Source organism: Carassius gibelio, chromosome B21, assembly GCF_023724105.1.
Source record: "Carassius gibelio isolate Cgi1373 ecotype wild population from Czech Republic chromosome B21, carGib1.2-hapl.c, whole genome shotgun sequence".
NCBI classification, from domain to species: domain Eukaryota; kingdom Metazoa; phylum Chordata; class Actinopteri; order Cypriniformes; family Cyprinidae; genus Carassius; species Carassius gibelio.
The window spans coordinates 3,910,604-3,938,318 of NC_068416.1; the positions used below are offsets into that span (position 1 = coordinate 3,910,604).

The 27,715-nt window shown below is 38.7% G+C and overlaps 1 protein-coding gene and 1 long non-coding RNA gene across 2 annotated transcripts; one reads left to right on the forward strand and one right to left on the reverse strand.

Moving 5' to 3' along the window:
* Positions 1-13,814: 13,814 nt before the first annotated feature.
* LOC127986004 (olfactory receptor 146-like) lies at positions 13,815-14,732 on the reverse strand. The gene has a single exon (XM_052588234.1). It carries the CDS (start codon positions 14,727-14,729, stop codon positions 13,815-13,817), a length of 915 nt encoding a protein of 304 aa, XP_052444194.1. The 5' UTR covers positions 14,730-14,732.
* A 2,763-nt stretch (positions 14,733-17,495) lies between these two features.
* On the forward strand, positions 17,496-24,442 carry LOC127986029 (uncharacterized). The gene is made up of 2 exons (XR_008160734.1): positions 17,496-19,217; positions 22,968-24,442. It is a non-coding gene; the product is annotated as an uncharacterized LOC127986029 (long non-coding RNA).
* The last annotated feature ends 3,273 nt before the right edge of the window (positions 24,443-27,715 follow it).

Here is a 27,715-nt window from a genome sequence, read left to right on the forward strand (position 1 = left end):
AATGGAGAAAAAAACCTTGGGAGAAACCAGGCTCAGTTGGGGGGCCAGTTCTCCTCTGACCAGACTTTTAAATTCAAGGTGATCCACAGGCCGGGGGCCCAGACGGCGGTGGTTTTTTTTTTTTGTTGTTTTTTTTTTGAATGGGGAGATTTTTCTCTGTGTTTTGTCTGTCAATAGAATGTGTAAGTGCATTGCATTATACACTTTCATCAACTTTTACAGGTTATATAAAGTTATCATTGATATATGGGTGCTTATTTTTATTTTATTCTATTTTATTTTTCCCTTGGCCAAAATCTCATGATATAAATGATTAAGCGTTTATGCATAGGATCTTTTAAAACGCACAAAAATATATTGACTAGATAGCAAAAAAATACATATACGGTCTTCAAACAAACAAAAAAATGTGCCTTTACAGGCATAGTGTTTGAATAAACAAATGGTGTACTATTCAAAGTTATTTGTCTGCCTTTTAAGCGGAGATCTGTCTCCCCCGGGCTGTGCATCAATCTGTGTGGAGGTGGGTGAAGAGACAAGGTTTCGCTGATCATTGGTTAAATATTTGTAAAACCCCCTGATGTAAAATAATAATAACAAATTATAATAGAGATATGAAGTCTGGATTTTTCATGGCACATCTGACTGGGTTAGGGTATGGCAACTGCTATTATATTCCTTAGAGACCCATATTATCTCCCATAGATTAAAGTGATTATAGTTTGTTTAGTTTTTATTAAGGTTAAGATTCGTTCATGGCTATGAGGGTCTGCTTTTATTTGTGCGCCTTCACAATATTAAATGTTGTGATTTTGTAGAATGGGGAAAAACAAACATGACAGCCTAAGCTTCCTGATTTCTCGGGGTTAATTAACCGGGGGAAAAAAAATTACCGACATTGCATGTCTATAGAAAGCTTTAAATTACAACTTAAAAAAATTAAACAAATAGAAAACAAAAACTTTTTCATTATATAATCATAACCTGTAAAGGTGCACTTCTCTAAAGGCGCGTCTAATGAGGAGTCAGACTCGGCAACACAGACTCAGAAAACACTAGTTTATTCAAATATCTCCTTACTATTTCCCCCGACACATTTATGGTAAATACTTTTGCCGGTGCTTTGCAAGCTTAAACGGATAGTTCACCCAAATAGCAAAATTATGTCATTAATAATTTACCCTCATGTTGTTACAAACCTGTAAGACCACCGTTTATCTTTGGAACACAGTTTAAGATATTTTAGATTTAGTCCTAGAGCTCTCAGTCCCTCCATTGAAGCTGTGTGAACGGTATAAGAAAAACATCATCAAAGTAGTCCAGGTGACATCAGAGGGTCAGTTAGTATTTTTTGAAGCATCAGAAATACATTTTGGTCCAAAAATAGCAAAAACTACGACTTTATTCAGCATAGTCTTCTCTTCCATGTCTGTTGTGAGAGAGAGTTCAAAACAAAGCAGTTTGTGATATCCGGACCAACTAATAATTTGATGTAACCTGATCTTTTTGAACCAGTTCACCAAATCGAACTGAATCGTTTTAAACGGTTTGTGTTTCCAATACTCATTAATCCACAAATGACTTAAGCTGTTAACTTTTTTAATGTGGCTGACACTCCCTCTGTGTTATGGACTTTGTTTCCTTATTTGGTCTTTCCTGTTCTTGTTTTGTTAATTGATTGATCCCCACCTGTTTCCAGTTCCCTGATTACCTCCTGTGTGCTCAAATACCCTGTCTGTTCAGTTCTTCCTGTTCCCTGATTAATGTAGTAGTGTTGTCTATGTAGTTTATGTTATCTCTATCGATGTTCAGTAAACTCCACTTTTGATTCATACCCTCCTTGAGCGCTTTATCTCTACGCTAGCATACACATGAAACAAAACCAATATCCTGGAGTAATTCATGTACTCAAACAGTACACTGACTGAACTGCTGTGAAGAGAGAACTGAAGAATGACACCGAGCCGAAATTAAACACAAATTAAGCCCTGAGAATACAATATTTTAAGTAAAGGCAGTCACATATGTTGTGTTTACTTTTTGTTGTTATTTAAGAATCTTTTCATTTTAATTAACCCATATTTATGTGGACTGTAAAATAACAAATACATATTTTAACTTCAAACTTCTCAGTAAAATAATTACACCCACAATTGTAAATTTTTAAATGGTTAAACACATTGTGTTACTAAAGCAAGGTATGATGTCTGTTGTCTTTAATTTCTTTAAAATATCCTGATGATCAGCATGTTTTCTTTAGATCATTAATGTACCCACGTGCTTTATCTCACATGAGTAAAAATCTCTTTTGGATGGGCACATATTTATTTATGTATTTTTTACATAAATGTAATACATTTTTTGTTTGTTTGTTTTTTGATGTATGACTGAACTTCTCTCATTTGACAAACCTACTTTTCAAATTATTTACCTGGCCTTTAACACTTGGTGAACAATTTTTTATTTAAACAAAAACTATTTTGTAGATATCGTGTCATTTTTAAATGACTTGCTAAAAGAATAATCACACTAGAATCTGTGATTTTCAACATGAAAGAAATGTACTGTACAAGCTAAGGATGTTTCTACTATTATCACCATTTTCTTTTGACCCTGATAAACTGATAAATAATTTTCTATGCAAGTGACACAATATACTGTTCTCCTACTATGTGTATAAATAGCTGTGCTAAAACATTTGTATTTTTTGCATACAGATTTTCACCAGGGATATCTACGAATCACAATATTTTGTACATTATTTTTTTTTCTCTTACACCACTAGATTTAGTCATATTATCAAGATTTCGGATAGCCGTTAACAATTTGATTGTTGGACTGTGTTATGCTTTTAGGTATAGACATCTCTTTGTGAGCTGTCATCATAATTAAGAAATTAAGTTACAGTTTTTCTCTTTGAGATATTTCTTTTATTGCAACATTGTGTCTGTCCACAAAGTTTGATCACATGAAGCATCAATATAAAAATGAAGTCTAGCTGTTTTACCTTTAAGACTATTACAACTGAAACAAACCACTACACTGAAAGCTGCACATTCCTTAAAATCTGAGCATGTTAAAGTTTCTACAATCATCCATAAAATCATCCATAACCTTTCATTCATTCAAGAGACCGAATCACTGAGAGAGTCAAGCAGGAAAAATGCATTAAAAAAAAATGAGTTTCATAAACAGTTGTGAAAGTTTTGTAAATTTATATATATATATATATATATATATATATATATATATATATATATATATATATATATATATATATATATATATATATATAATTATTAAAATTATTACTATTATTATTATTACTCCACTAGATTTTAGGCATCTTGTTGAGATCAAGTTCATGCTAATCCAAGCATGGGATACAGAGCATGACGAGCACATTCCTATTCATTTAAGAACATTATTAAACATTTGACTGAACTTTTTATTATTTTGACAAACCTCCAATTCAAATTATTTCTCCTGAGGTGTTCATCCACAGAATATTTTCCAACACTAAGATTAAATGACACTAAAAATTAAATAATGTTAGCAGTTACTATTGCCATCCTCTTTAAAGGAGCTGTATTTAAGAAATCTATTTCAATTAATCATAAAATGGCCCTGATGTGTCACTAGACATTAAGAAATCATGTTCATTTCAAATTCTTATTTCACTGACAACAGTAGTCCGGCCAGGATATTGTCATTTAAAAAGTCGACTTGAAGCCCTCAACTGATGTTGATGTTGTCATTTTGTGTTTTGGCCTGACGAGCCTCCCTCCACCTATCTACCAATCACGAAGTCAGTAGTGTTTCGGGATCCGTGTTGCCAGCTTTGCTGTAACCTACCCTAACTCCAGTCGGATAAAAATGTTTAATGTTACTAAATCAAAAAGACCTCGTTATAATTCAGAAATTCGTTGTGACAAAGTCCGAAATAAAACCAGAATTTGTATTGGAAATGCTTTTGAAAGATGGAGACGGCTGAAAACGGAGAAGAATTTGAACACAGACACCAACGTTGCTAATTTTCTCTTGAACAGGTAAAATTAATCTATGCTTTGCTAACTTGTACTTGATGTCAATGGAATATTTAATATATTCATGACAGTCGAGAAAAGTTATGCATGTTTGTGCAAAGTAACATAATGTTAGCTCACATGGACGTATGCTAACATCAGCAATCCATTACAGGAGCCCGCATACGAGCATACATCTTTACGATTATACTGTCACATACGAGCATACATCTTTACGATTATACTGTCACATATGAGTATAAATCTTTACGATTATACTGTCACATACGAGCATAGATCTTTACGATTATATTTAACTAATGACAATTAGTACATTTTAATACATAATTACTTATCAAAATATCTCTCATGAAGCGTAGACATAATTAACAGAAAAAAACTTACTGAGTATGTCTGTTCGTCACTTGCCATTGGAAGCTCATTGAAGCAGCCTACGTTTCTGCTGAATCCTGCAGCTCATCTGGCAACCTCGAGTCAGGGGGTAGGGGGAGGGGATACACCGCTCTACAGTATTTTTATAGTGATTGCAGTACCAGTTTAAGCCACAATCCTACATACGGCTCCTTTAACTCTAAAACATCTCTGGTGTACGGAAGCTTCTACAATGTGCGCACATGATAAAAATCTTTGTTTTTTCCTCTTCTGTCATATTTGTTAGATGCTATGCAAACACATTTGATGATCTTCCACAATTTTGCTAAGGTTATAGAAAAATATATATATATCAGACATAGTCTTTACATAGGAATTATTTTTGCTCAAAACAAATTGACTAAAGCGTTTTCTTTTCTCCTCTCCTCTCTCTCGCTCCAGTTTTTCACAAGTTCATCAAACAACCACAGTAAGAATATTTCATCAAGCACGGTGAGTAATGGCTTCTCCTGCTATCGTTATTTGCCCCTTTTGCCACATGTACAGTTTATCTATCTCTGTCATTGATGAGGGATTCACATGTGATAAATGCAGGGAAATAGTTAGGCTGACAGAGAAGATTTCATAATTATAGACACAAATCCAAACTTTAATTGAGGACAGTAAGAATGTTAGGGCTCTAGATACGGCTTTGGATGCATCTAGCTCAGGGATTCCTGTACATTGTCCAGCTCCAGCAGAGCACCTGCAGCAGGGCAACTGGGTGACGGTGAGGCAGCATAGTCGTGGGTCAAAACACCGCTCTTCTATTCCAATCAAAACATTAAACAGGTTCTCCCCACTCAGTGATGCACCCACTGAGAAACCTGATGAAAGTGCTCTAGTTATTGGTGATTCTATTGTACGGAACATGAATATAGAGACACCAGCCACCATAGTCAAATGTTTACCGGGAGCCAGAGCGTCTGACATCTTGGCAAAATTAAAAGTGCTGGCAAATGCTAAACGTAAATACAGTAAGATTGTTATTCATGCTGGCGCTAATGATGTTCAACTTCGCCAGTTGGAGATCACTAAAAATAACTTTAAAGAGGTGTGTGAACTTGCAAGCACGATGTCAGACACCGTAATATCCCCCCCCCACTTACCGTGGTGATGAGATGCATAGCAGATTGTCATCACTCAATGGCTGGATGTCTAAGTGGTGCCCACAGAATAACTTAGGTTTCATAGACAATTGGGCGAGCTTTTGGGGCAGACCTGACCTGTTTAAAAGAGATGGTCTTCATCCTTCCTGGGGTGGCGCCACTCTTCTCTCTAGAAATATGGCAAATAGTCTTAGTGTTTATACTTGACTAACTGGGGCCCAGGTCAGGAAGCAGACAGACTGGCTAAACCGACCGTCTGCTAGCTGCCTCCTTTCACGGAGGTCAGTTAATTCTCAGCACATAGAGACACTTTCACCTAGATATCACAGTATAGAGACTGTGTCTGTTCCCCGAACTAGAAAATACAAAAAAACGTACAAACCAAGTTAAGGTTAACAATTTAATTGAGGTTCAACAAATAAAAAACAAATGCAATATGGATAAACAAATGATAAAGCTTGGCTTATTGAATATCAGATCCATTTCTACAAAAACACTTTTTGTAAATAATATGATCACTGATCAAAATATAGATGTACTCTGTTTGACAGAAACCTGGCTAAAACCTGATGATTACATTATTTTAAATGAGTCCAGCCCCCAAGATTACTGTTATAAACACGAGCCACGTCTAAAAGGCAAAGGGGGAGGAGTTGCTTCAATTTATAACAAGGTTTTCAGGATTTCTCAGAGGGCAGGCTTCAAGTATAACTCGTTTGAAGTAATGGTGCTACATATAACATTATCCAGAGAAACAAATGTTAATGATACATCCCCTGTTATGTTTGTACTGGCTACTGTATACAGGCCACCTGGCCACCAAACAGACTTTATTAAATAGTTTGGTGATTTTACATCCGAGTTAGTTCTGGCTGCAGATAAAGTTTTAATAGTTGGTGATTTTAATATCCATGTCGATAATGAAAAGATGCATTGGGATCAGCATTTATAGACATTCTGAACTCTATTGGTGTTAGATAACACGTTTCAGGACCTACTCATTGTCAAAATCATACTCTGATGTAACGGAAACTATGGTATCTCTCTTTTCTAGCATTTTAAATACAGTTGCTCCTTTACGCTTAAGGAAGGTTAAGGAAAACAGTTTGACACCATGGTATAATGAGCACACTCGCACCCTAAAGAGAGCAGCCCGAAAAATGGAGCGCAGCTGGAGGAAAACAAAACTAGAGGTATTTCGTATTGCTTGGCGGGAAAGTAACATATCCTACAGAAAAGCATTACAAACTGCTAGATCTGATTACTTTTCTTCTCTTTTAGAAGAAAACAAACATAACCCCAGGTATTTATTCAATACAGTGGCTAAATTAATGAAAAATAAAGCCTCAACAAGTGTTGACATTTCCCAACACCACAGCAGTAATGACTTTATGAACTACTTTACTTCTAAAATCGATACTATTAGAGATAAAATTGCAACCATTCAGCCGTCAGCTACAGTATCACATCAGACAGTGCACTGTAGACCCCCTGAGGAACAGTTCCACTCATTCTCTACTATAGGAGAGGAAGAATTGTATAAAATTGTTAAATCATCTAGATCACACGGATCACAAAGTTGTGGGGGTTTTCTGTGGCGCTATGTTTTGTGTTTCTTGTTTTCTGTTATGTTTTCTGTCTGTTCCCCTCAGTGAGCCTGGCCCTCCGGTCCTCCTCCCTCCTGGTCTCCACTTCTAGTATCTGTTCCCCATTTTTTTTTTCTTGCCCTCCGTCCCTCCCCCTGAGCCTCTACCTGTCTGCCTCCCTCCTGGTCTCTGTGTTGTTTCTTGTCGTGGAGCGTCTGGGAGCCACTCAGTAGAGGGGGGGGGGGGGGGGGGGGTATTGTCACAGTGTCTGGGTTGTGTTCCCTGGGTGTCCACTAGATGTCCTCTTTTCCCATGGTGTCTGTCACTTCATTAATCACATTCATCACGTCCCTGCTTAATTATTGCACCCAGCTGTCACTAATTACTAATCATCACACTCTGTCAGTTTCCCATTAGCGTTTGCCTCTCCTTGTTTATTTAACCCGGTCTGTCTTAGTATGTGTGACGGATTCCATGTGTATTTATGTCCGTCAGTTCGTGCCCTTGCCTTGTCTTCTTGTTTTGTTTATGTTTTGGATGGATGTTTCCTATTGACCCCTGCCTGGACTGTTTATGCTTTTTTGATGACCCCTTAAATAACCTGCAACTTGCCTGACTTACCTGCAATTGGTTCTTTCTCTCTGGTTTCCTGTATCACCGATCGTGACAATTTGACTGCAATCTTTCCGTAGAAAGCCACGTTTCTAGCATTTGTAAAACTGCATTTTTCCATCTCAAAAATATATCTAAATTACGGCTTATGCTCTCAATGTCAAATGCAGAAATGTTCATCCATGCATTTATGACCTCAAGGTTAGATTATTGTAATGCTTTATTGGGTGGTTGTTCTGCATGCTTAGTAAACAAACGACAGCTAGTCCAAAATGCAGCAGCAAGAGTTCTTACTAGAACCAGGAAGTATGACCATATTAGCCCGGTCCTGTCATGCACTGGCTCCCTATCAAACATCGTATAGATTTTAAAATATTGCTTATTGTGGGGAAGTCGTGGCCTAATGGTTAGAGGGTTGGACTCCCAATCAAAGGGTTGTGGGTTCTAGTCTCGGGCCGGACGGAATTGTGGGTGGGGGGAGTGCATGTACAGTTCTCTCTCCACCTTCAATACCACGACTTAGGTGCCCTTGAGCAAGGCATCGAACCCCCAACTGCTCCCCGGGCGCCGCAGCATAAATGGCTGCCCACTGCTCCGGGTGTGTGCTCACAGTGTGTGTGTGTGTGTGTTCACTGCTCTGTGTGTGTGCATTTCGGATGGGTTAAATGCAGAGCACAAATTCTGAGTATGGGTCACCATACTTGGCTGAATGTCACTTCACTTTCACTTTCACTTATTACTTATAAAGCCCGTATAAAGGTTTAGCACCTCAGTATGTGAATGAGATACTTTTACATTATACTCCTCTACGTCCTCTACGTTCTCAAAACTCTAGAGAGAATATCAAAATCAACTGCGGGCGGCAGATCCTTTTCCTATTTGGCGCCTAAACTCTGGAATAACCTACCTAACATTGTTTGGGAGGCAGACACACTCTTGCAGTTTAAATCTAGATTAAAGACCCGTCTCTTTAACCTGGCATACACATAACATACTAATATGCTTATCCAAATCAGTTAAAGGATTTTTAGGCTGCATTAATTAGGTAAACCGGAACCGGAAACACTTCACATAACACCCTGTGTACTTGCTACATCATTAGAAGAATGGCATCTACGCTAATATTTGTCTGTTTCTCTCTTGTTCCGAGGTCACCGTAGCCACCAGATCCAGTATGTGTCCAGATCAGAGGATCACTGCAGTCGCCCGGATCCAGTACGTATCCAGACCAGATGGTGGATCAGCACCTAGAAAGGACCTCTACTGCCCTGAAAGACAGCGGAGACCAGGACAACTAGAGCCCCAGATACAGATCGCCTGTAAAGACCTTGTCTCAGAGGACCACCAAGACAAGACCACAGCATTCTTCTGCACAATCTGACTTTGCTGCAGCCTGGAATTGAACTACTGTTTTCGTCTGGTCAGAGGATAACTGGCCCCCCAACTGAGCCTGGTTTCTCCCAAGGTTTTTTTCTCCATTCTGTCACAGATGGAGTTTCAGTTCCTTGCCGCTGTCGCCTCTGGCTTGCTTAGTTGGGGTCACTTCATCTACAGCGATATCGTTGACTTGATTGCAAATAAATACACATACACTATTTAACTGAGATGACATAACAGAATTCAATGATGAACTGCCTTTAACTATCATTTTGCATTATTGAGACACTGTTTTCCAAATTAATGTTGTTCAGTTGCTTTGACGCAATGTATTTTGTTTAAAGCGCTATATAAATAAAGGTGACTTTGACTTTGACTTTGACTAAAAATCATTGAATTACAAAATGTAGAAATGTGTACGGGATTTGGCAAATTAGAATTTTAGCTATAATGGGCAAATGAGACTGGAATCCTTTCTTCTGTTCTATTGTGAATGTGTGAATTGCAAATACTACTTTTATACCAGAGATAAACTCTGAGTCTTTTTATATGTTTTATTTATTTTTTCATAGATTTCAGGTGATGAGTTCTTTGTAATTGTGCTCAAACATGTTCATATGAATTTATTAACAACTTCAGCATAAAAAATAATGCCACTACATCTAGACCTCTTGTTCATATAACTGATAACGATGTTCACATTTTATTTGTCGTACTCGTTTCTTTCAAAATTTCTGCTAGACATTAAAGAGTAGGCCTATGTGTACTCCCCTTCGGTCATAAGCATAAGCAGCTACTGAGTGCTAAAATTTGCAGATTTGCTAGACGGACTACATCACCTTGTTGTAATTTGAATATGCTTAAGAACCATACGATTTTCTAAACTATTGTGACAGATTTAAATGTTGATTTTGATTATCTGCCCCACCAACTGTGTATCTTTTTTATTGTTTTTGTACAGTTTTTAGATAAAGACTTTTCTCAGAGTTTGGTCAAACAGGCCTGCAAGTGTTCAATGGAAAACATGAACAAAATACAGCATGAGATAATTAAATGAATGTCAAGAGAGTGTTTAAACTGAGATTGTGACATACTTTATAGAGCTTTTTCTGGTCTGTCTATAATCCTGTCAACCTTTGTCACAAAGACACACAATAGCCCCAAGCTTAACTTAAAAATGAGTCTTGCTTACACTTAATACAAACCTCATTTATTACTCTTAAAGTTAGATATTAAAAGTCAAGGATGCCACAGAAACTTCCTTTTTCTGTGTCTCTAAATATCACACCAATAATTAAATCACAGATTACATGTAAATTCATTGAAAGGGGGCATGTATTAGTCCATTTTAGAAAGACACTTGTTTTAGGTATTCATCTGACCAAAAGGTTTGATCCGGTGAAACACACATGACTACAGCTGCATGTTGTCATGATTGTCTTCATGATTTATCTACTTTTATTAAAACAACACTGTGTGAAGTTACTGTCTTCAATAGCATGGTCCCCTGAAATAATGTAGTATATTAATTTGTATTTTTGTATTGTTCTAAATACCTATTTATCTTAAATATTAGCTGTTAAGTGTTTACAAAGTTGTCATGTCTGACATTTATATTTTTAAGAACATTTTATATAGTTGATATTTTTTTAGTTTATAACATAAACCTTACCTTAAGCACTGAAAAATAGGTTTATCATCAGTCCACATGTCAGCTTCACATTTCAGCCAGAAAATTTAAGTGAGCTGAAATTTAATTACTGAGATAATACAGAATGTGAAACTAGCTCATTAGAGTTTTTGAATTCTAGTTGCTGTTAGTGTTTGTTACTGTTCCACATTTAACACCGCATTACACTATTGTGAAGACACGTACTGTATAAATCACAAAAATTATTCACTGTAGTAGGTATGAAGGTAACTCTGAAACCAGACCAAACAAAAATTAGGTTAACACGTTCTATGAAGCCCGTATTTATTATATATAAGAAAGGTATTCTTAAGGCATTATAATGAATGCATAATGCATTATAAGAATACGTATAATATGTTATTTCAACTCATAAAACATCCTAACAACAACTATTATACATCATAATACTTTCGTATGTGTGGTTATAAGTTTAAGAGTATGATCATTTATAACACACAATGAACACCATATTAAATATACTTAATTTGCAGTATAATGGACTGTATCATACCTTGACATTGTTTATTTAAGATCTGCACAGTATTACTACAGTTTGTGAGTGGTTAGATGTTGAGTGTTATTTGAGTGTTTCCTGTGGAGCTAATGCTGATTAATTGATGTGATCTTAATACTCCAACTGAAAAAAAATGTAGTGTTTTATATGGTTACATTTCATTTTGATAGTCCCCTTAATCAGTCGACTTTAAGCCACTTTGCAACTACATACCAATTAACACTTATTAGAGTATTAGTGTGCTCAAGATTGGTAGAATCTAGTATGGTAGAATAAGTTGACATACTTGCAAAGACACTTATGTCATTTTATCTGTTGGTTGACCATCAAAATAAAGTGTTAGCATACTATATTTAAAGTAGCAGACATACTAATACTCTAATGACTGCTAGTTGATATGTATACTTATCAACAGCTGTCTAAAGGGTACCATCAAAATAATCAAACGGATATTAAAATAAAAATAGTTCAAAGCAAACGTGTCATATTAAACATTAATCTGATCTGATATCTGATCTTATGGCTGTTTGAGATAAATTTATAATTATAATTATAATTATAATAATTATTATTATTATTATTTCTACTACTACTACTACTTATACGTGGTCTTTGACGTGTTCATTGTATTATAAATCATCATACTCTTATGATATAATAATAATAATAATAATTCCTTACATTTATATAGCGCTTTTCTAGGCACACAAAGCACTTAACATAGTCAGACGGTATCTCCTCATCCACCACCAGTGTGCAGCATCCACCTGGATGATGCGATGGCAGCCATATTGCGCCAGAATGCCCACCACACACCAGCGTACTGGTGGAGAGGAGAGAGAGTGATGAAGCCAATCAGCCGATAAGGGGATTGTTAGGAGGCCATGATGGACAGAGACCAATGGGCAAATTGGATTGAATCCAGAGGTCACACCTCTACTCTTTTTGAAAAAACATGCTGGGATTTTTAATGACCACATATAGTCAGGACCTCGGTTTAACATCTCATCCAAAGGACGGTGCTTGTTGACAGTATAGTGTCCCCATCACTACACTGGGGCACTAGGACCCACACAGACCACAGGGTGAGCAACCCCTGCTGGCCTCAACAGCACCTCTTCCAGCAGCAACCTAGTTTTCCCAGGAGGTCTCCCATCCAGGTACTGACCAGGCTCAGCCCTGCTTAGCTTCAGTGGGCAACCGGTCTTGGGCTCCAGGGTGATATGGCTGCCAGCTCTTAAATGCTGTAAATATTGTAATATAATAAACCTGTTCTTATGAACAGATGACTATTATGAACTGACTATTCATGAGATGAAACAATATATTATGAGGTTTTTTATAATGCATTATATAATGCGAAAGTGTTACCAAATTTAGCTTCAGCCTTAGTTGTCGCAGTCTGGAAATCATTGTGTTTTATTGTTGCATGATCTGTACATGTTGTTCTGAACCACTGTTAAATTTTTAACACACAATTTGTATTGTATTGTCAATAGGTTTGTGTGTGAGTGTCTGTGTTGTTGTTTTTTTGTTTTGTTTTTGCAAACAGTACTGCTGTAATATTCAACAAAAGAATTTAATAAAATTTTAGGGTAATGTGTGTGAAAATATTTTATAATCTTGAAATATCCATATAACACTCGTAATCGAGACTGCTTCTATTAAAATAATAATATAATTAACACTTTTTTTTCATGAGCTTTTACCCAATGTTTCAACAACCACAAAATATGAAAAAGTGATACAACATTTTATTTTTATTTGAAAAATATATTGTTGAATATACATTCATACATTAGTAGTGAAGTAGTGAAGAAAATTAAACCATAATCAAAACATTATGGTTCTATGACTGTTTGTGACTGTTTGACTGTTCGTCATACTGTTTGTTTGTAATGCCAATATGACCATTTTCTTCACTACTTCAATATACATGTATACATGTAGAATACCAGCCCATCTTCTTGAGCCGAAAACTCAGACTTTGCTCAGACTGGCTTTGTGCTACAGGCCACTGGAGTTAATTTATTAATGTATTAGTTCCCTTTGTCTGATTTGTCTACTAAAGTTCTGCCTTGGTTGTCTGTCTTCATCAATGTATTGTGCAAATGGTTATCCATAATTATCTCCTCAGTTTTGTCATTAAAGATCATTTTAACCATTTTTCTTGTCTTTGTGAGCTTCTATCAGCACATTACGTGACAAAAGTTGACTTTTGTGCTAATGAGCGAAAATTAACTTGCTTTTCTTGTCATTTATTTTCTTTCTTCTTTAGGTACTGCATTAAGTTTCATATTTTTAGTAAACAATTCCTGTACAAACACCTGATAAATACTGCAAGTAGCTTGAGTACAGAATAAAGTTGCATTATAATACTACAGCTAAGTAAAGTTCCACATTCACGAAATCCTGTAAAATCACATTGACTATGATCTGTAGACACAAAATCTGTCTTTTTCTACACTAGAGTTTAACTATCTTTTGTCTTATCTCTTTGGTTTGCAAACCATATACTAAGGGATTTAATCCTGGTGGTACAATGTGAAACATTAAACTGGCCAGTTTCCTGCTGTCAGAGTATTCAGGGAAACGGTGCAGAAAAATAAAAACGGCTCCAGAAATAAACATAATTAAATATACAGCTAAATGAGTGCTGCATGTTTTTATGGCTTTGCTGTTCAGTGCTTTGTTTTTGCTGGTTATACATACAGTAGCAATCTTTACATATGTAATTAATATTGTTACTGATGAAAGACTGAGTACAACCACAGTATAAATAATTCCAAAGATATTGTTAATAACCACATTTTCACAGGACAGTTTAAACAGTGATGCATTGTCACAGAAAGGATTTTCAATTTTATATCTACAGTGAGACAAACGCACAGTTAGGCCTATCATAATTGTCACCAGAAGAAAGGCCAGGCCCCAAGCAAATATTGAGAGTATAATAACCATTTTATTGGTCATTATGGCGGTGTACCGCAGTGGATTGCATATAGCTACGTATCTGTCAAAGGCCATAATCATCAGCACATAGTGACATGCTGCTGTAAATATATGCACAAAATAAGCTTGAATAACACATTCCACATATGATATGTAGTGCTCTGACGCTTCTTTTAAAATGTCTTGTAGTAAGCGTGGCATAATGACAGTTGTTCCTATTATATCATTCACTGGCAAGTTACAGAACAGAAAATGCATAGGGTCATGCAGATTCCTCTCTGTTGAGATCAGAAATATAACACCAATGTTTGAAACCATTGAAAAGACATAAACCAAAAGAAGTACAATGAAAACAGGCTGGGATGACTGAGGTGTAACTTTCAGTCCCTCCACGAGTAGAAGGCTGTGTCTTAATGTCAGGTTGTCCATTTTTTGCACACAAAATCTGCAACCAGAATAACAAACATAATATTAATTCCATATCATCTTAAACAAATCATTCACTTTTACTTAAATGCACATGACAAAAGAATAGCACTTTACAGTTTATACTTAAATTTGTTCTGTGCAAGATCATGTGGTAACTGCATATTCTGTAGGTATACAGTATACTGTATGTTTTTAACTGTTGTTGTAGTTTTTTTATTTTATTTACATTATGTTGATAAAAATACAAACATTGTGTTTAACAATTACATTAAACACTAGTTCTTACTGATTAAAAAAAGTTCAGCTCTTATTTAGTTTTACTTTATAAATGTAATTGCAGCATCTTGCCTCTGCCTAATATTCTCCCTAAATGATAACTGTAGGTTAGACAGTATGACTCAAAACAGTTTAATGGCCCCCAAGCTGGTTTATATGGGTTTCTATCTGACATTGTCACTCCACTGGGGAAAACAATTCACAGCATTTGTTGCTAAGAGCAAGGCTGTTGATTAAATGTGTATGTACAGTAGCAACAAGTGAAGTTATTGGTTACTGCAATATGATTTAAGACCCCAATTATCTTTTTTTCTGAAACTGATAAATTTTTTTTAGAACAAGGTATTTACTTTACATATGCACAGATAAAAGGTTTCATATTGAGCAGTCAGTATTAATTGTCCTTAATAAATTTAACAGAATCCTTATAAATGTGTCACCTACAGTTTTTGTTCCATTTATCTGAATTAAAAGAACAAACTTTAAAGCTTTGAAGCAATGATGGAAAATTAAGTACATTGTACATTTTTTTTTATTTTTACAGTTGGTATTCAACATTATAATTTGTTATGCTATGGCGGCTGTTGAATTCTTGATTGTTGAATATTCTAAGGTGTGCACTTATTTTCAGGGAAATGCACATCTAATATAAATTGCATTTTAGCTTGACTGCATTATGGTTAAATATCACTTTGCCAAATTATTTCAGTTATTCCAAATGACCTTACTGCCTACAATGGCAAAAGAGCCAAAACCCACAACAACACTGACCAAGCAAATAAATAGAGGAAAAATTGGATAAAAGTCACAAACTATTCACATGAAATTATAAACTATAGTTATGGGTATTGATACGGCTGCCATGGTTGTGAAATGTGGCTGACGATCAGTTGCCTAAGAAATGATTGTAAATATTATTATTATGACAATTATAGCAATAAATTGTCTGTTTTAAGGCTTTGTCATAATTTGTTTTCTTTTTTGTGTGTGTGTGTGTCACTCTGTACTTTTAATTTATATAAAATATAATATTTGTATAATCTTTGTTGGGCTAGAAAGTGTGAATTAAAATGCTTAAAGGACATGTACTTCCTGTTATTTTTAGCACCATTCAAAATAATTGTACTGCCTTCACTGAAGCATATGCATACAGACAATAACTCACACAGAGAAATCAAACCGCACACTCACAAAAAAAAAAAAAAAACTAAACAAAGAAAAAAAAAACATTCTGGAGCACAGAAACTTGTTGTCAACACTGGTCTGTGACTTTAAGAAATAAAATCGCTTTGCTATTGAAAAGCTACATTATACAGTATTTCGCAGCAATTGCTGATTGATCATTGCTCTTTTTAAGTAATGGACAGCTTCACTACTAGTAGCAAGACCCTGCACAAACACTATTAGCACAAACAGTAGGTTTAATTTATGAAACACACACAAAAAAAAAAAAAAAAAAAAAAAATATATATATATATATATATATATATATATATATATATATATATATATATATATATATATATATATGTATGTATATATATATATGTGTATATATATATATATATATATGTATATATATATATATATATATATATATATATATATATATATATATATATATATATGTATGTATATATATATGTGTATATATATATATATATATATATATATATATATATATATATATATATATATGTGTGTGTGTGTGTGTGTGTGTGTGTGTGTGTGTGTGTGTGTGTGTGTGTGTGTGTGTATGTGTAAAACATACATAAAGCTGTTCTGATATAAATTAAATGATGTATGAAATAAATGTCCACCTGCTCCTTACCATGTGTAAATGGTGCCTAAAATGACACTACATTTTGATGCTGTGGTGGAAAAATTCATTTAACATTGCTTCTGTATACCTATATAAGCATGTGTTTTCTTTGCTTTACTGTGTGGGTTCAGAAGGGTTACATTTGGGGGGGGGGGGGGTGACAGATGTCGGAGAATGACCTGAGGGGGTCACCTAAGTCCTAAATGTGTGAGAAACAGCCCATAGAGAGTGTTCCTTGTTTTGTGTGGAAATTTACAGCTGCTGAAACTGTGTAACCTTGGAAGAGCAGAGGTATATAAGGTGGAGGACTGCCCTCTTCCTGGGTCGGTTTCACTCTGCAGGAACTCAGTGTTGCTGTATGACTGTCTGACCTTCTTTGCAAAGAATAAAAGCTTTCTTTTTAATTATACCTGAGAATGAGTCTGTCTCTTATGCTGATGAGAGTTGATTTAAATTTTGCCACGACAATTTGGTGTCAGAAAGTGGGATTCCTTGGATGTGTCTTCCGGACCTGTGAGTGGACGGTGACTGGCCAATCCTGAACAATAGAAGTTCAGCCCTAACCCCGATTAGATTTGAGGGAGAAAGGGACCGACCGTCGAGGCCCGGAGGGGACACCACTGGAATCAGAAAAGAACCGGAGTGGCAACAGAGCTCTCGGGTAAGAGACAGTTCATGGTATTCTAAGTTTTTTTTTTTTTTTTTTTAAATAAGGATTGGAATTTAAATTAGAAAGGGACAAACCATATTGGTTTTCTTCTCTGTGGAAAGCACAATCTGGGCGATTCCAGGGGAATTGGATTGTGAGAATACTGCGGCACAGTTAATACATTTCTAAGGGGAATTGAAACTGCTGCAACTGGCGTGATCGTAAATTGAGTTAGAAATTGAAATCAAAGCGATCCAGATATTTCGAAGCGATAAGCTGAGATCACGCTCGAGCGGTTAACATATTTCTAAGAGGGAAAGTGAAACTGTGCGAGTATTGGTTCTTCCGACTTGGGCAGAGGAAAGTCGGATCTGTTGGAGACGTCTGACAGATTAAAGGCGCGCCGAAGGGAATATCCACAGAGGAGAAACCGGGAGATATGGGAAAGTCTCAGAGCAAGCTCGTTGAATATGATACACCGGTGTTTAGGCAAATGAAAAAGTTGTATGGTCAAAAAAGCATGCAAGATATGGGGAAATTAATTTAATACCATGGTTTTCCAAAAGAGGGAACGCTGAGTGTTAAGAAATTAAAAGCTGTGAAGGAATCAGTAGAAGAGGGAAGCGAGGGACAGAAAGGTTGTTGTGCGAGGCACATGTGTGAGAAATGTGAACGTTGGATAGCTGAGGCAGATAGCAGAGAAAGGAGAACAATGCAGAAAGAATTAGCAAGTAGAAAGAAGGAAAAGAAAGTTGAAGAATGTGATGAAAATGTAAATGCCTCACATAGACCTACTAACTGCTTTTATGTTTGTGTTTCTAAACATGTACCTCTGCCATACACACATTTCCCGGTGACCGAGGTGCAAGCCGCAAAAATGGACCCCGATCTCGATTACTCTCCACCAAGAAGACCAACAGCACTGTGGCTAGATCCAGAATGGAGACAAGAAGCAGCGGAAGACCCAGATATCATTCCTGAAACCCCCAACGAGGAAATTGAAGAGGAAATAGTGCGCAGAGCACCCCCGACAAAGAAAAGACAAACAGCGAAAGAAGAAAATGCGAGTATAACAGCTCCATTGATTGAAGTTTCTGGCCCTGACGGCCCTGTCATGGTCTTTAGACCATGGACTATAACGGACATGAAGAAAGCGATGGCTCACTTGCCGAGCCCTGATGAAGCAGGTGATAAATTTTCTACTGAATTAGTCACCTTCTGCAAAGAATTCAGCCCTACCGTGCATGAACTGAGAAGGCTGCTGGCAGTGAAACGGAGAGCTGCAGAAAGAGGACTGTCGGAAAGAACACTGTGAATGGAAAAGTGGATGGCTATCTGCTGTTTTAGCACACGCTTTGCATGCAGAGGAGATGCAGACGGCGGAGAAGGAAAGAGTTAAAGCCAAGACCAACAGAGAGTGGCAGCTGGCGTTTGTGCAAGCCGTGTCGAGGCCGGGGGGGCTATTCTGCGTAGCGAAACCAGCAATCGAAATCGGGAAGATGGAAAAGAGGAGGAGGAAGATATCCGAACGAAACTGAAAGAAACTCTGAAAGATGGGGTTGTTGGATCTGCGAGACTGATGGACATATGACATTCAGGTGCACCAGATGCAGACTGTGCAAAAAGGACAGGCATTGGGCAAAGGATTGCCTGGAGAACCGGCGAAATCAACAAGCAGACTGAAGTGAGGGAGACGGAGAGCAGAGAGGAGGGGTCCAGGGCGAGCAACCAACAGTCACAAGTCAGGGAAGTGAAAATTTTCTAAACACAAACACACACACATACACTGATGTAACTTTCTGCTCTCTGCAATGAAGAAAAAAGCTTGCTTTCCTTTGTGTATGTCTGATTCTGTTGAAAAGCATCCTGAAAAATGTGCTATTATGTTTAAAAGTGAAGCTTTTATGAAAATGCTTAAATATCCTATGCTAGTGGAGGGGATATTGATTTGAGTTTTTAGCTGATTCTGGGGCCGCACGGTCAGCTATACGGCCATGTGATTTGCAGTGCCAACCACAATTAACAGGTGAAATGAATGAGTCAATTTCTGCATCAGGGCACGTAATTTGTGAAAGGTTCACAGTGCCTTTGAATTGTGAAACAAAAGGGGGTTAGGTGCTGAGGCATGCTTTTCTCTATACCCCTGCATGTCCAGTGCCTTTGATGGGGAGAGATTTGTTGTGCAAACTAAATTTGACATTGACCGCAGACTCTGGGGGTGTCGGAGTGGCAGAGAAAGAGCAGATTTGCTGTCTGAAAGCAGAACCAAAATGGGCATATGAATGGCACATCATAAATTCTGATTGGGCTGGAATGATGTGTGAACTGGCTAAAGATCGAACAAAACCATTTGATAGATAAATCATGTTGCCTGACAAATTGCATTGCACGTCACATGTTGTGGTACAACGAGATTACCAGTATGAAAAAGACTGGTTTGAGGGAGGAAAAGGAGAAACTTTACATTTTGAGAAAATGTTTTGGACAGAAAATGTGTGTGCAGTTTCAGTTTACCTGACAGAGAAACAGCTTCAGTTTTACCTAATGGTAGAAGATTCTGTGCCTCACTTATCACTTTCCAAGGACAGGAGCCAGACAGGGCCCAGATTAGACTTGTTTGTGAAAAACTGTGTTTATGCCAAAGACTGGAGACAGATAGGGGAGGGGGTGAAACACAGTGAGAGTCTGGGAGTGTTTATGACTGAGTGCAAGCATGACATTGAAACAGAGAGAGTTGTGGTACCCATTGACGAAAGAAAGAGGTAGAATCATTGCATGACAGTTATTTGTGCCTTCAGAAATACATCCAGCATTAACAAAAGTGCCATCAGAGTTATGGGCAAAACACAAATATGATGTGGGTTTGATTAAAGGATGTGAACCAGTTGTGGTCACCCCAAAATCTGATTACAGACCATGTCAATGTCAATACCCTCTAAAACAAGAGGCAATTCTTGGTATAAAACCGGTGTTTGAGTCACTATTAAAAGAGGGAATAATGGTGTCATGCAATGATTCTCCAGTTCGCACTCCAATTTTTCCTGTAAAAAAGATAAGGGATGTGGGTCAGCCCACAGAGTGGCGATTTGTACAGGATTTACAGTCTGTAAGCGCTGCTGACAGGCAAAGAGCTCCATCAGTACCAAATCCATACACAATTTTATCACAAATACCACAAGATGCACCATTCCTTTCAGTGGTAGATTTGGCAAATGCATTTTTTAGTGTGCCAGTTGATAAAGACAGCCAATTCTGATTTGCATTTGAAGTTTAGGGCAAAGGTTACAACGAAGCTCTAAGAAAGAGTTTGGAAGCTTTGACCCTGGCAGCAGGTACAGCTTGGTTACAGTAGGTGGATGATCTTTGCTTGTGTGCTCGTGATGAGCTTAAATGTGTAAACTGACACTGTGACCATCCTGAAGCATCTGGCCCAGGAGGGCCATAAAGTCAGCCTGACAAAACTGCAGTTCGTAAAACAACAGATTACATTCCTGGGGGGCATTTAATAACACTGAATAGCAAAACACTGTCTGAAAAAGGGGTTAAAGCTACAAGAAAAGTCCCAAAACCAGTAACAAAGAAACAAATGCTTAATTTTGGGGATGTGTTCCTACTGTAGAACATCTATTCCAAATTATGCAATTTTTGAGAGCCCTGAGAGGGAAGGGGTTGGATTTATATTACAGGATTGAGTGGACAGAGAAAGCAGAAGAGGCATTTCTGAACATGAAAGTTCAGCTGTCTATTGCGCCAACTCTGGGCTTGCAGGCGCCAAATAAACCCTTTGTTCAGATGGTTGAAGAGAAAAATTTATTTATGACTTCTTTATTGTTGCAGCATCATGGAGACAAACTGAGACCTGTGGCACATTTTTCCAGCAAACTGGACCCAGTTGCAGCAGGCCTGCCACACTGTCTGACGGCGTTGGCAGCTGCTGAGAAGGCCGTGGTGGCTTCTAGAGAATTCGTAGGTTACTCTGATTTGACATTGATGGTGTCTCACGCAGTGTCCATGATTTTGCAGGAATAGAAAACATCACACTATCAACAGCTCGATGTTTAAGATATCATACTATTCTGCTTGATATGCTTAATATCACTGTTAAGCGATGCACAACCTTGAATGTTGCTACTCTCCTTCCAACAGAAGAGGATGGGGAAGAGCATCATTGTTGTTTAACAGCACTTTAACAACTGTGCACGCCACGTCCAGACTTGTCTGACGTGCCACTTGAAAATTGTGAAAATGTCCTCTTTGTGGATGGCTCAGCTTTTAAAGATCCACAAATAGGCCTGAATAAGGTTGGTTATGAGATAACTGAATTTGACATTGTGGCCGCTGGCTCATTGCCATCAAATTATTCAGCACAAGCAGCTGAGCTTGTGGCATTAACAGAAGAATGCAGACTAATGAGAGACAAATGTGTAACGATTTACACAGATTCACGCTATGCATTTGGGGTTACTCATGATTTTGGTGCGCTGTGAAAACAAAGAAAGTTTTTAAAGTCAGATGGGCGACCAATATTAAATGCACCCCTCGTGGCAGATTTGCTAGATGCTATTTTGCTGCCAGAAAAGATAGGCAGTTGTAAATGCGCAGCGCATAATAATAACAAAGATTCTGTATCTACAGGAAACGTCAGAGCAGACGCAGCAGCAGACAAAATCATCAGAGTGTACTTTGTTATCTGAAAATAACCCTGACATTTCTTCATCTTTACAGGGCATGCAGACATTTGAGACAGGGCAGGAGAGAGAGAAAGATGGAAACAGCTGTGAAGTGGTGAATGGAGTATGGATGAGCAGAGATGGCAAGCCTTGTTTACCTAAAACACTTCTTTCCTCACTATGCTAAGTCGATGCATGGGAAAGACCACGCATCGAAAGGGGGAATGATTATGCAAATTAAAGAATTGTGGTTTACAAAAGGGTTTAAAAATTTACAAAAGGGTTAAAAAATTTATGCAGAAATTTTTTGAAAAAGATTTGTCATTTGTAATAATGTGGCAAGAGGCATAAAAATGTCTCAGGTATCCCAGACAGCACAGATGGATTTCATTGAACTTTTCCCATGTGAAGGGAAGGAAAAATGGTTTGGTATTTGTGGACATATGGTCCAAATGGGTAGTGGTCTGCCCAATGTCCAAACAGGATGCAGCAGCAGTAGTAAGGGCTCTGCTGACTGCCACGAAAAAGCAGTTTGGGCAATGAAACACATTTTGTGTAGGGGCAATAAAAATCTAATTGGCTAAGTGTTGTGAGAAAACTGGACTCACATGGGTTAAGGTGCTCCCAATCGTTCTCATGTACATGAGAATGAGAAATCGATCAAGAGTAAACCTGAGCCTTTTTGAAATTCTCTTTGGCAAACCAAAATTTATGGGTAAAGAAAGTGGGTAAACAACAGCTACCATCTACAGGTGTGTGAGCATGACATGTTGAGTTACTGCAAGGAAATGTCTTCTCTGTTGTCTAATGTCTGTGTTCAGGTGAAAGCTGCTCAGGAGAAGGTTGCTGAAATTCCATTGCACAACCTGAAACCAGGAGATTTCGTGGTGGTGCGAGATCTGAGGAGAAAGAGCTGGAAGGCGAAAAGGTGGCTGGGACCGTTCCAGGTGCTTCTGACCACTCACACGGCTGTGAAGGGAGCAGAGAGAGCAACGTGGATCCAGGCCAGCTACTGCAGAAAGGTCCCACCTGCATCTGAGGAAGAGGAGCTGAGGGAGTAAGGATCTGGAGAAACACATGTCAACAAGGCCAGAATCCAGCCTAAACATCAAGCGTCCTTATCAGCGGGAAGAGCAAGGTTAAGACTGAAAAACAGCATCGAAGTAGTCTGCGCGCAAGTGAAAAGATAACTATGAGCATCATAGTTGGGTACATCATGTTGTTTTCATATTCCAGACTACAGTGACAACGTTATCAATATCATCACTCACATGAGAATGGCCGTAAAAGAGCCTGAACGTACACATAATGCTGCTAAATGATTTTTGCTGATATTATGCCTACCATGTATTTTTTTTAGTTGATATCCAGCTCAGGACAGAGACTGGAGAAGTTGAGTGTTTAACATCAAATGGTTCAAATGACTGTGTACAATGAAGACATTATCATGGATTTGAGTAGGGAGAAAACTACTGATGAAGGGACAAACAGTAGTGGAAGCTACAGTGAAATGTGTTAAATGCATGAGATTTATGAGATTTTTTTTCTTTGAAGTAAGAAATGTTCAGGCCTATCTGAATCTATACTGTTTGCTTGCTTGAAATAGGGTCTGTCCCCATATAAAAAGCCTTAGTATATTTCCTAAATTCTTTTACAAACTTAAGAGGGTGATCATTTATGTGAAGATCAGGGATGAAGAGTATAAATGTGATGAAATGCCTTAAGTTTGCTTTATTTTGAATCATGTTTGTATTTCTGAGTGTGAAATTTTGATTTCGGATTGTGTTTATATCTGTGACGTGACTGAGGGTCTGACTCATGTCAGGAATGCAGTAGCAGTGACTTACTCGTTTAGCCCGGCGCCCAGAGCAAACATAATTCTAAGTGTGTAGTGAAAATAGAACAAGTAGTAATGAATTTTTATGTTTTATTGATCAATGAATGATAAAGAGGGGGAAATTGTGGTGGAAAAATTAATTTAACATTGCTTCTGTATACCTATATAAGCATGTGTTTTCTTTGCTTTACTGTGTGGGTTCATAAGGGTTACATTTGGGGGGGGGGGGTCCTGAGGGGGTCACCTAAGTCCTAAATGTGTGAGAAACAGCCCATAGAGAGTGTTCCTTGTTTTGTGTGGAAATTTACAGCTGCTGAAACTGTGTAACCTTGGAAGAGCAGAGGTATATAAGGTGGAGGACTGCCCTCTTCCTGGGTCGGTTTCACTCTGCAGGAACTCAGTGTTGCTGTATGACTGTCTGACCTTCTTTGCAAAGAATAAAAGCTTTCTTTTTAATTATACCTGAGAATGAGTCTGTCTCTTATGCTGATGAGAGTTGATTTAAAATTTGCCACGACAATGAACAACCATAATAATATTTTAAAAGTTTGTTTGCCCTGTGTTATTTATTAATTTATTTATGTAGCGGCTAGTTGGAAACTGGCTGCTTTCAAAACTGCATACTTACCTACTGTAAGTAGGCAACAGACAAATGAATATGTTTGAATCCTTAGGATTCATAAAAGAGTAGGGAAGAATTATCTGGTTGGTGTTAAAAATTTTGTGAGAATCAGACGTGTATACTTAAGTAGTTTTGAATATGCCTATTTACCTACTTAACTTCTATATAGTAGGAAAAAAACAGTATGTGAAGTAATTAGTATGTTCGAAACCTTAGTATTCATAAAAGAGTAGGCAAGAAATCCATTGACATCATACTGCTTCAGCCCAGATTCTGAAGTGTACATTTGATGGGCACTTTTCTATCCCAGGAGGCCACAGGAGAGGATATGTTTTAATCTAACAGGCTGGAGAACATACTTGGTTACTAACATATTTCAATTCAAGCTTATTTGTATAGCGCTTTTTCCGATAAAAATCATTGCCAAGCAACTTTACAGAAAATTATGTTTCTACAATATTTAGTAGCATATAAGTGGTGACTGTCAGTTTATGTGCATTTGTGTCACGAATCGAGAGATCCAATAGCAGTGTTTAATGGGAAATCCAAAATCAAATCCAAAACAGGCAGGAGGTCAAAAACAATAAAAGCAGTCCAAAAAACATGCAAAACACGAGGAGCAAATAGGGAACACAAGAAACAGGGTGACATGAAACAAAGACTCCATGAAAGAGATAGAGACAGGCTGGTTTATATGGACAGGTGAAAACGATGAAAGTGGAGACAGCTGTGTGCAATTAAAAGTGATGAATGGGACAAAAGCTTGTGGGAAATGTAGTGCCTACAGTGGGGTGACTATGGGGAAGTGACACCACTAGTGGACACCCAGGGAAACACAGACCAGACACTGTGACATAGGGCCAGGACCATAGAAGGGAACAGGGACCAGGAGGGAGGTGGACGGCACAGGACCAGGGTGATGGATGGAGGACCAGGTCCATTGAGGGAAACAGAGACCGAAAGTGAAAAAACAAACAAACACAACAACAATGACAAAACAAAGAGGCCATGAGGAAATGGGAAGTTCAGGGGAGAACCACCACCACCTTCCGTTTGAGACAAAGGCCCACCAGGGTGGCGCAGAGGACCACCACAGTTGAGCAGACAAGACAGATGCCCACCAGAGCAGCGCAGAGGACCACCACCTCTGTGTGGACGAGACAGAAGCCCACCAGGGTGGCACAGAGGACCACCACAGCTGAGCAGACGAGACAGAAGCCCACCAGGGCTGCGCAGAAGACCACCACAGCCGTGCGGTCGAGAGCGAAGCCCACCAGGGCGGCGCAGAAGACCACCACAGCCGTGCGGTCGAGAGCGAAGCCCACCAGGGCGGCGCAGAAGACCACCACAGCCGTGCGGTCGAGACAGAAGCCTACCAGGGCAACGCAGAGGACCACTACAGCTGTGCGGTCGAGGGCGGCGCAGAAGACCACCACAGCCGTGCGGTCGAGACAGAAGCCCACCAGGGCGGCGCAGAAGACCACCACGTTGGGATCGATGGCACAGGAGAGCAAGTCTGTTTAGGTAAGCATGAAATGGAGAACATGAACAGGTTAAGGGTGGCCTTCCTGGCCCTGATGAGATGGTAGATGGTCTCCATGGCCATGACAGGATAGGATGAGTGCTCAGGAAGTTCAGCTGAGATGTGACAAGGCTCTGGAAGTTCAGCAGAGATGTGACGAGGCTCTGGAAGTTCAGCAGAGACGTGAAGAGGCTCTGGTAGATCCATGGTGATTTGACTGGGTTCAGGAAGATCAATTGTGGCTTGACTTTGTTCAGGAAGATCCACGGTGACTTGACTTGACTCATGAAGATCATTGGTAACTTGCCTTTGCTCATGAAGATGACTGATGACTTGCCTTTGCTCATGAAGAACACTGGTGACTTGACCTTGCCCATGAAGAACACTGGTGACTTGACCTTGCCCATGAAGAACACTGGTGACTTGACCTTACCCATGAAGACCATTGGTGACTTAACTTGACTCATGAGGTCTAACTGTGATTGTGCTTGACTCATGAGTGTTAATGGTGACTTGACCTGACTCAGGATGGTCAACGCGGACCTGACTCGTCTCTGGAGGGACCATGGGGACCTGGTCAGTGGGGACCTGACTCGACTCTGGACGGTGTGCTGTGGCACTGGGCTGGCGGCCACCTTGTGCAGTGGCGCTGGGCAGGGGACCATCTTGTGCTGTAGCGCTGGGCTGGCAGCCACCTTATGCTGTAGGGCTGGGCTGGCGGCCATCTTGTGCAGTGGCGCTGGGCTGGTGGCCATCTTGTGCTGTGGCGCTAGGTTGGCAGCCATCTTGTGCAGTGGCGCTGGGCTGGCGGCCATCGTGTCTGGAGAGACGGGTGTGGTCTGTTATATCCCATTGACTATGATGGTGAAGGTAACTGGTGAACCCTCAAAAGTCCAGGACCTCCAGCTACTTCATCTCCCACCCAGGCAAAGGGTCATGCAGGCAATTGTTGAATAGGTCCTTCAGGGCCTAAAGAAAACGATGAAAAAATGGAGACAGCAGAGTGCAATTAACAGGTGTGCAATTAACAGTGATGAATGGGACAAAGGCTTGCCTGCAGTGGGGTGACTATGGGGAAGTGAGACCACTAGTGGCCACCCAGGGAAACACAAACCAGACATTGTGACAATATGACAGGAATAGCATCATCTGAGCTCCTCTTAGGGGTTAGCATCTTCTCTTCTCAGGTGTTCAGGATCCAGACTGGAGCTTGTGTAAATCCTAGTTACATCCCGTAGAAAAAACAGAGTAACAAACAGAGACATAATTAGCGTAGCTGCTGTTCCATAAAAGTAAAATTAAATAGTTTAACCCAAGCTAAAGAATTAGAATACACATTTGATCAGATAGAACTGCAGTCACAAATTATGAGATGCATTATTCGACTGCTTGGCGAAAGAGATGTGTTTTTAATCTAGATTTAAACAGAGAGAGTGTGCCTGAACCCCGAGCATTATCAGGAATGCTATTTAGGTACGCAGGAGCTAAACCATTTAGGGCCTTATCTTTAAGTAATAATTTGTAACTGATATGGAACTTAATAGGTAGCCAGTGCAGAGACTGTAAAATTGGGGTCAAGTCAAGTCAC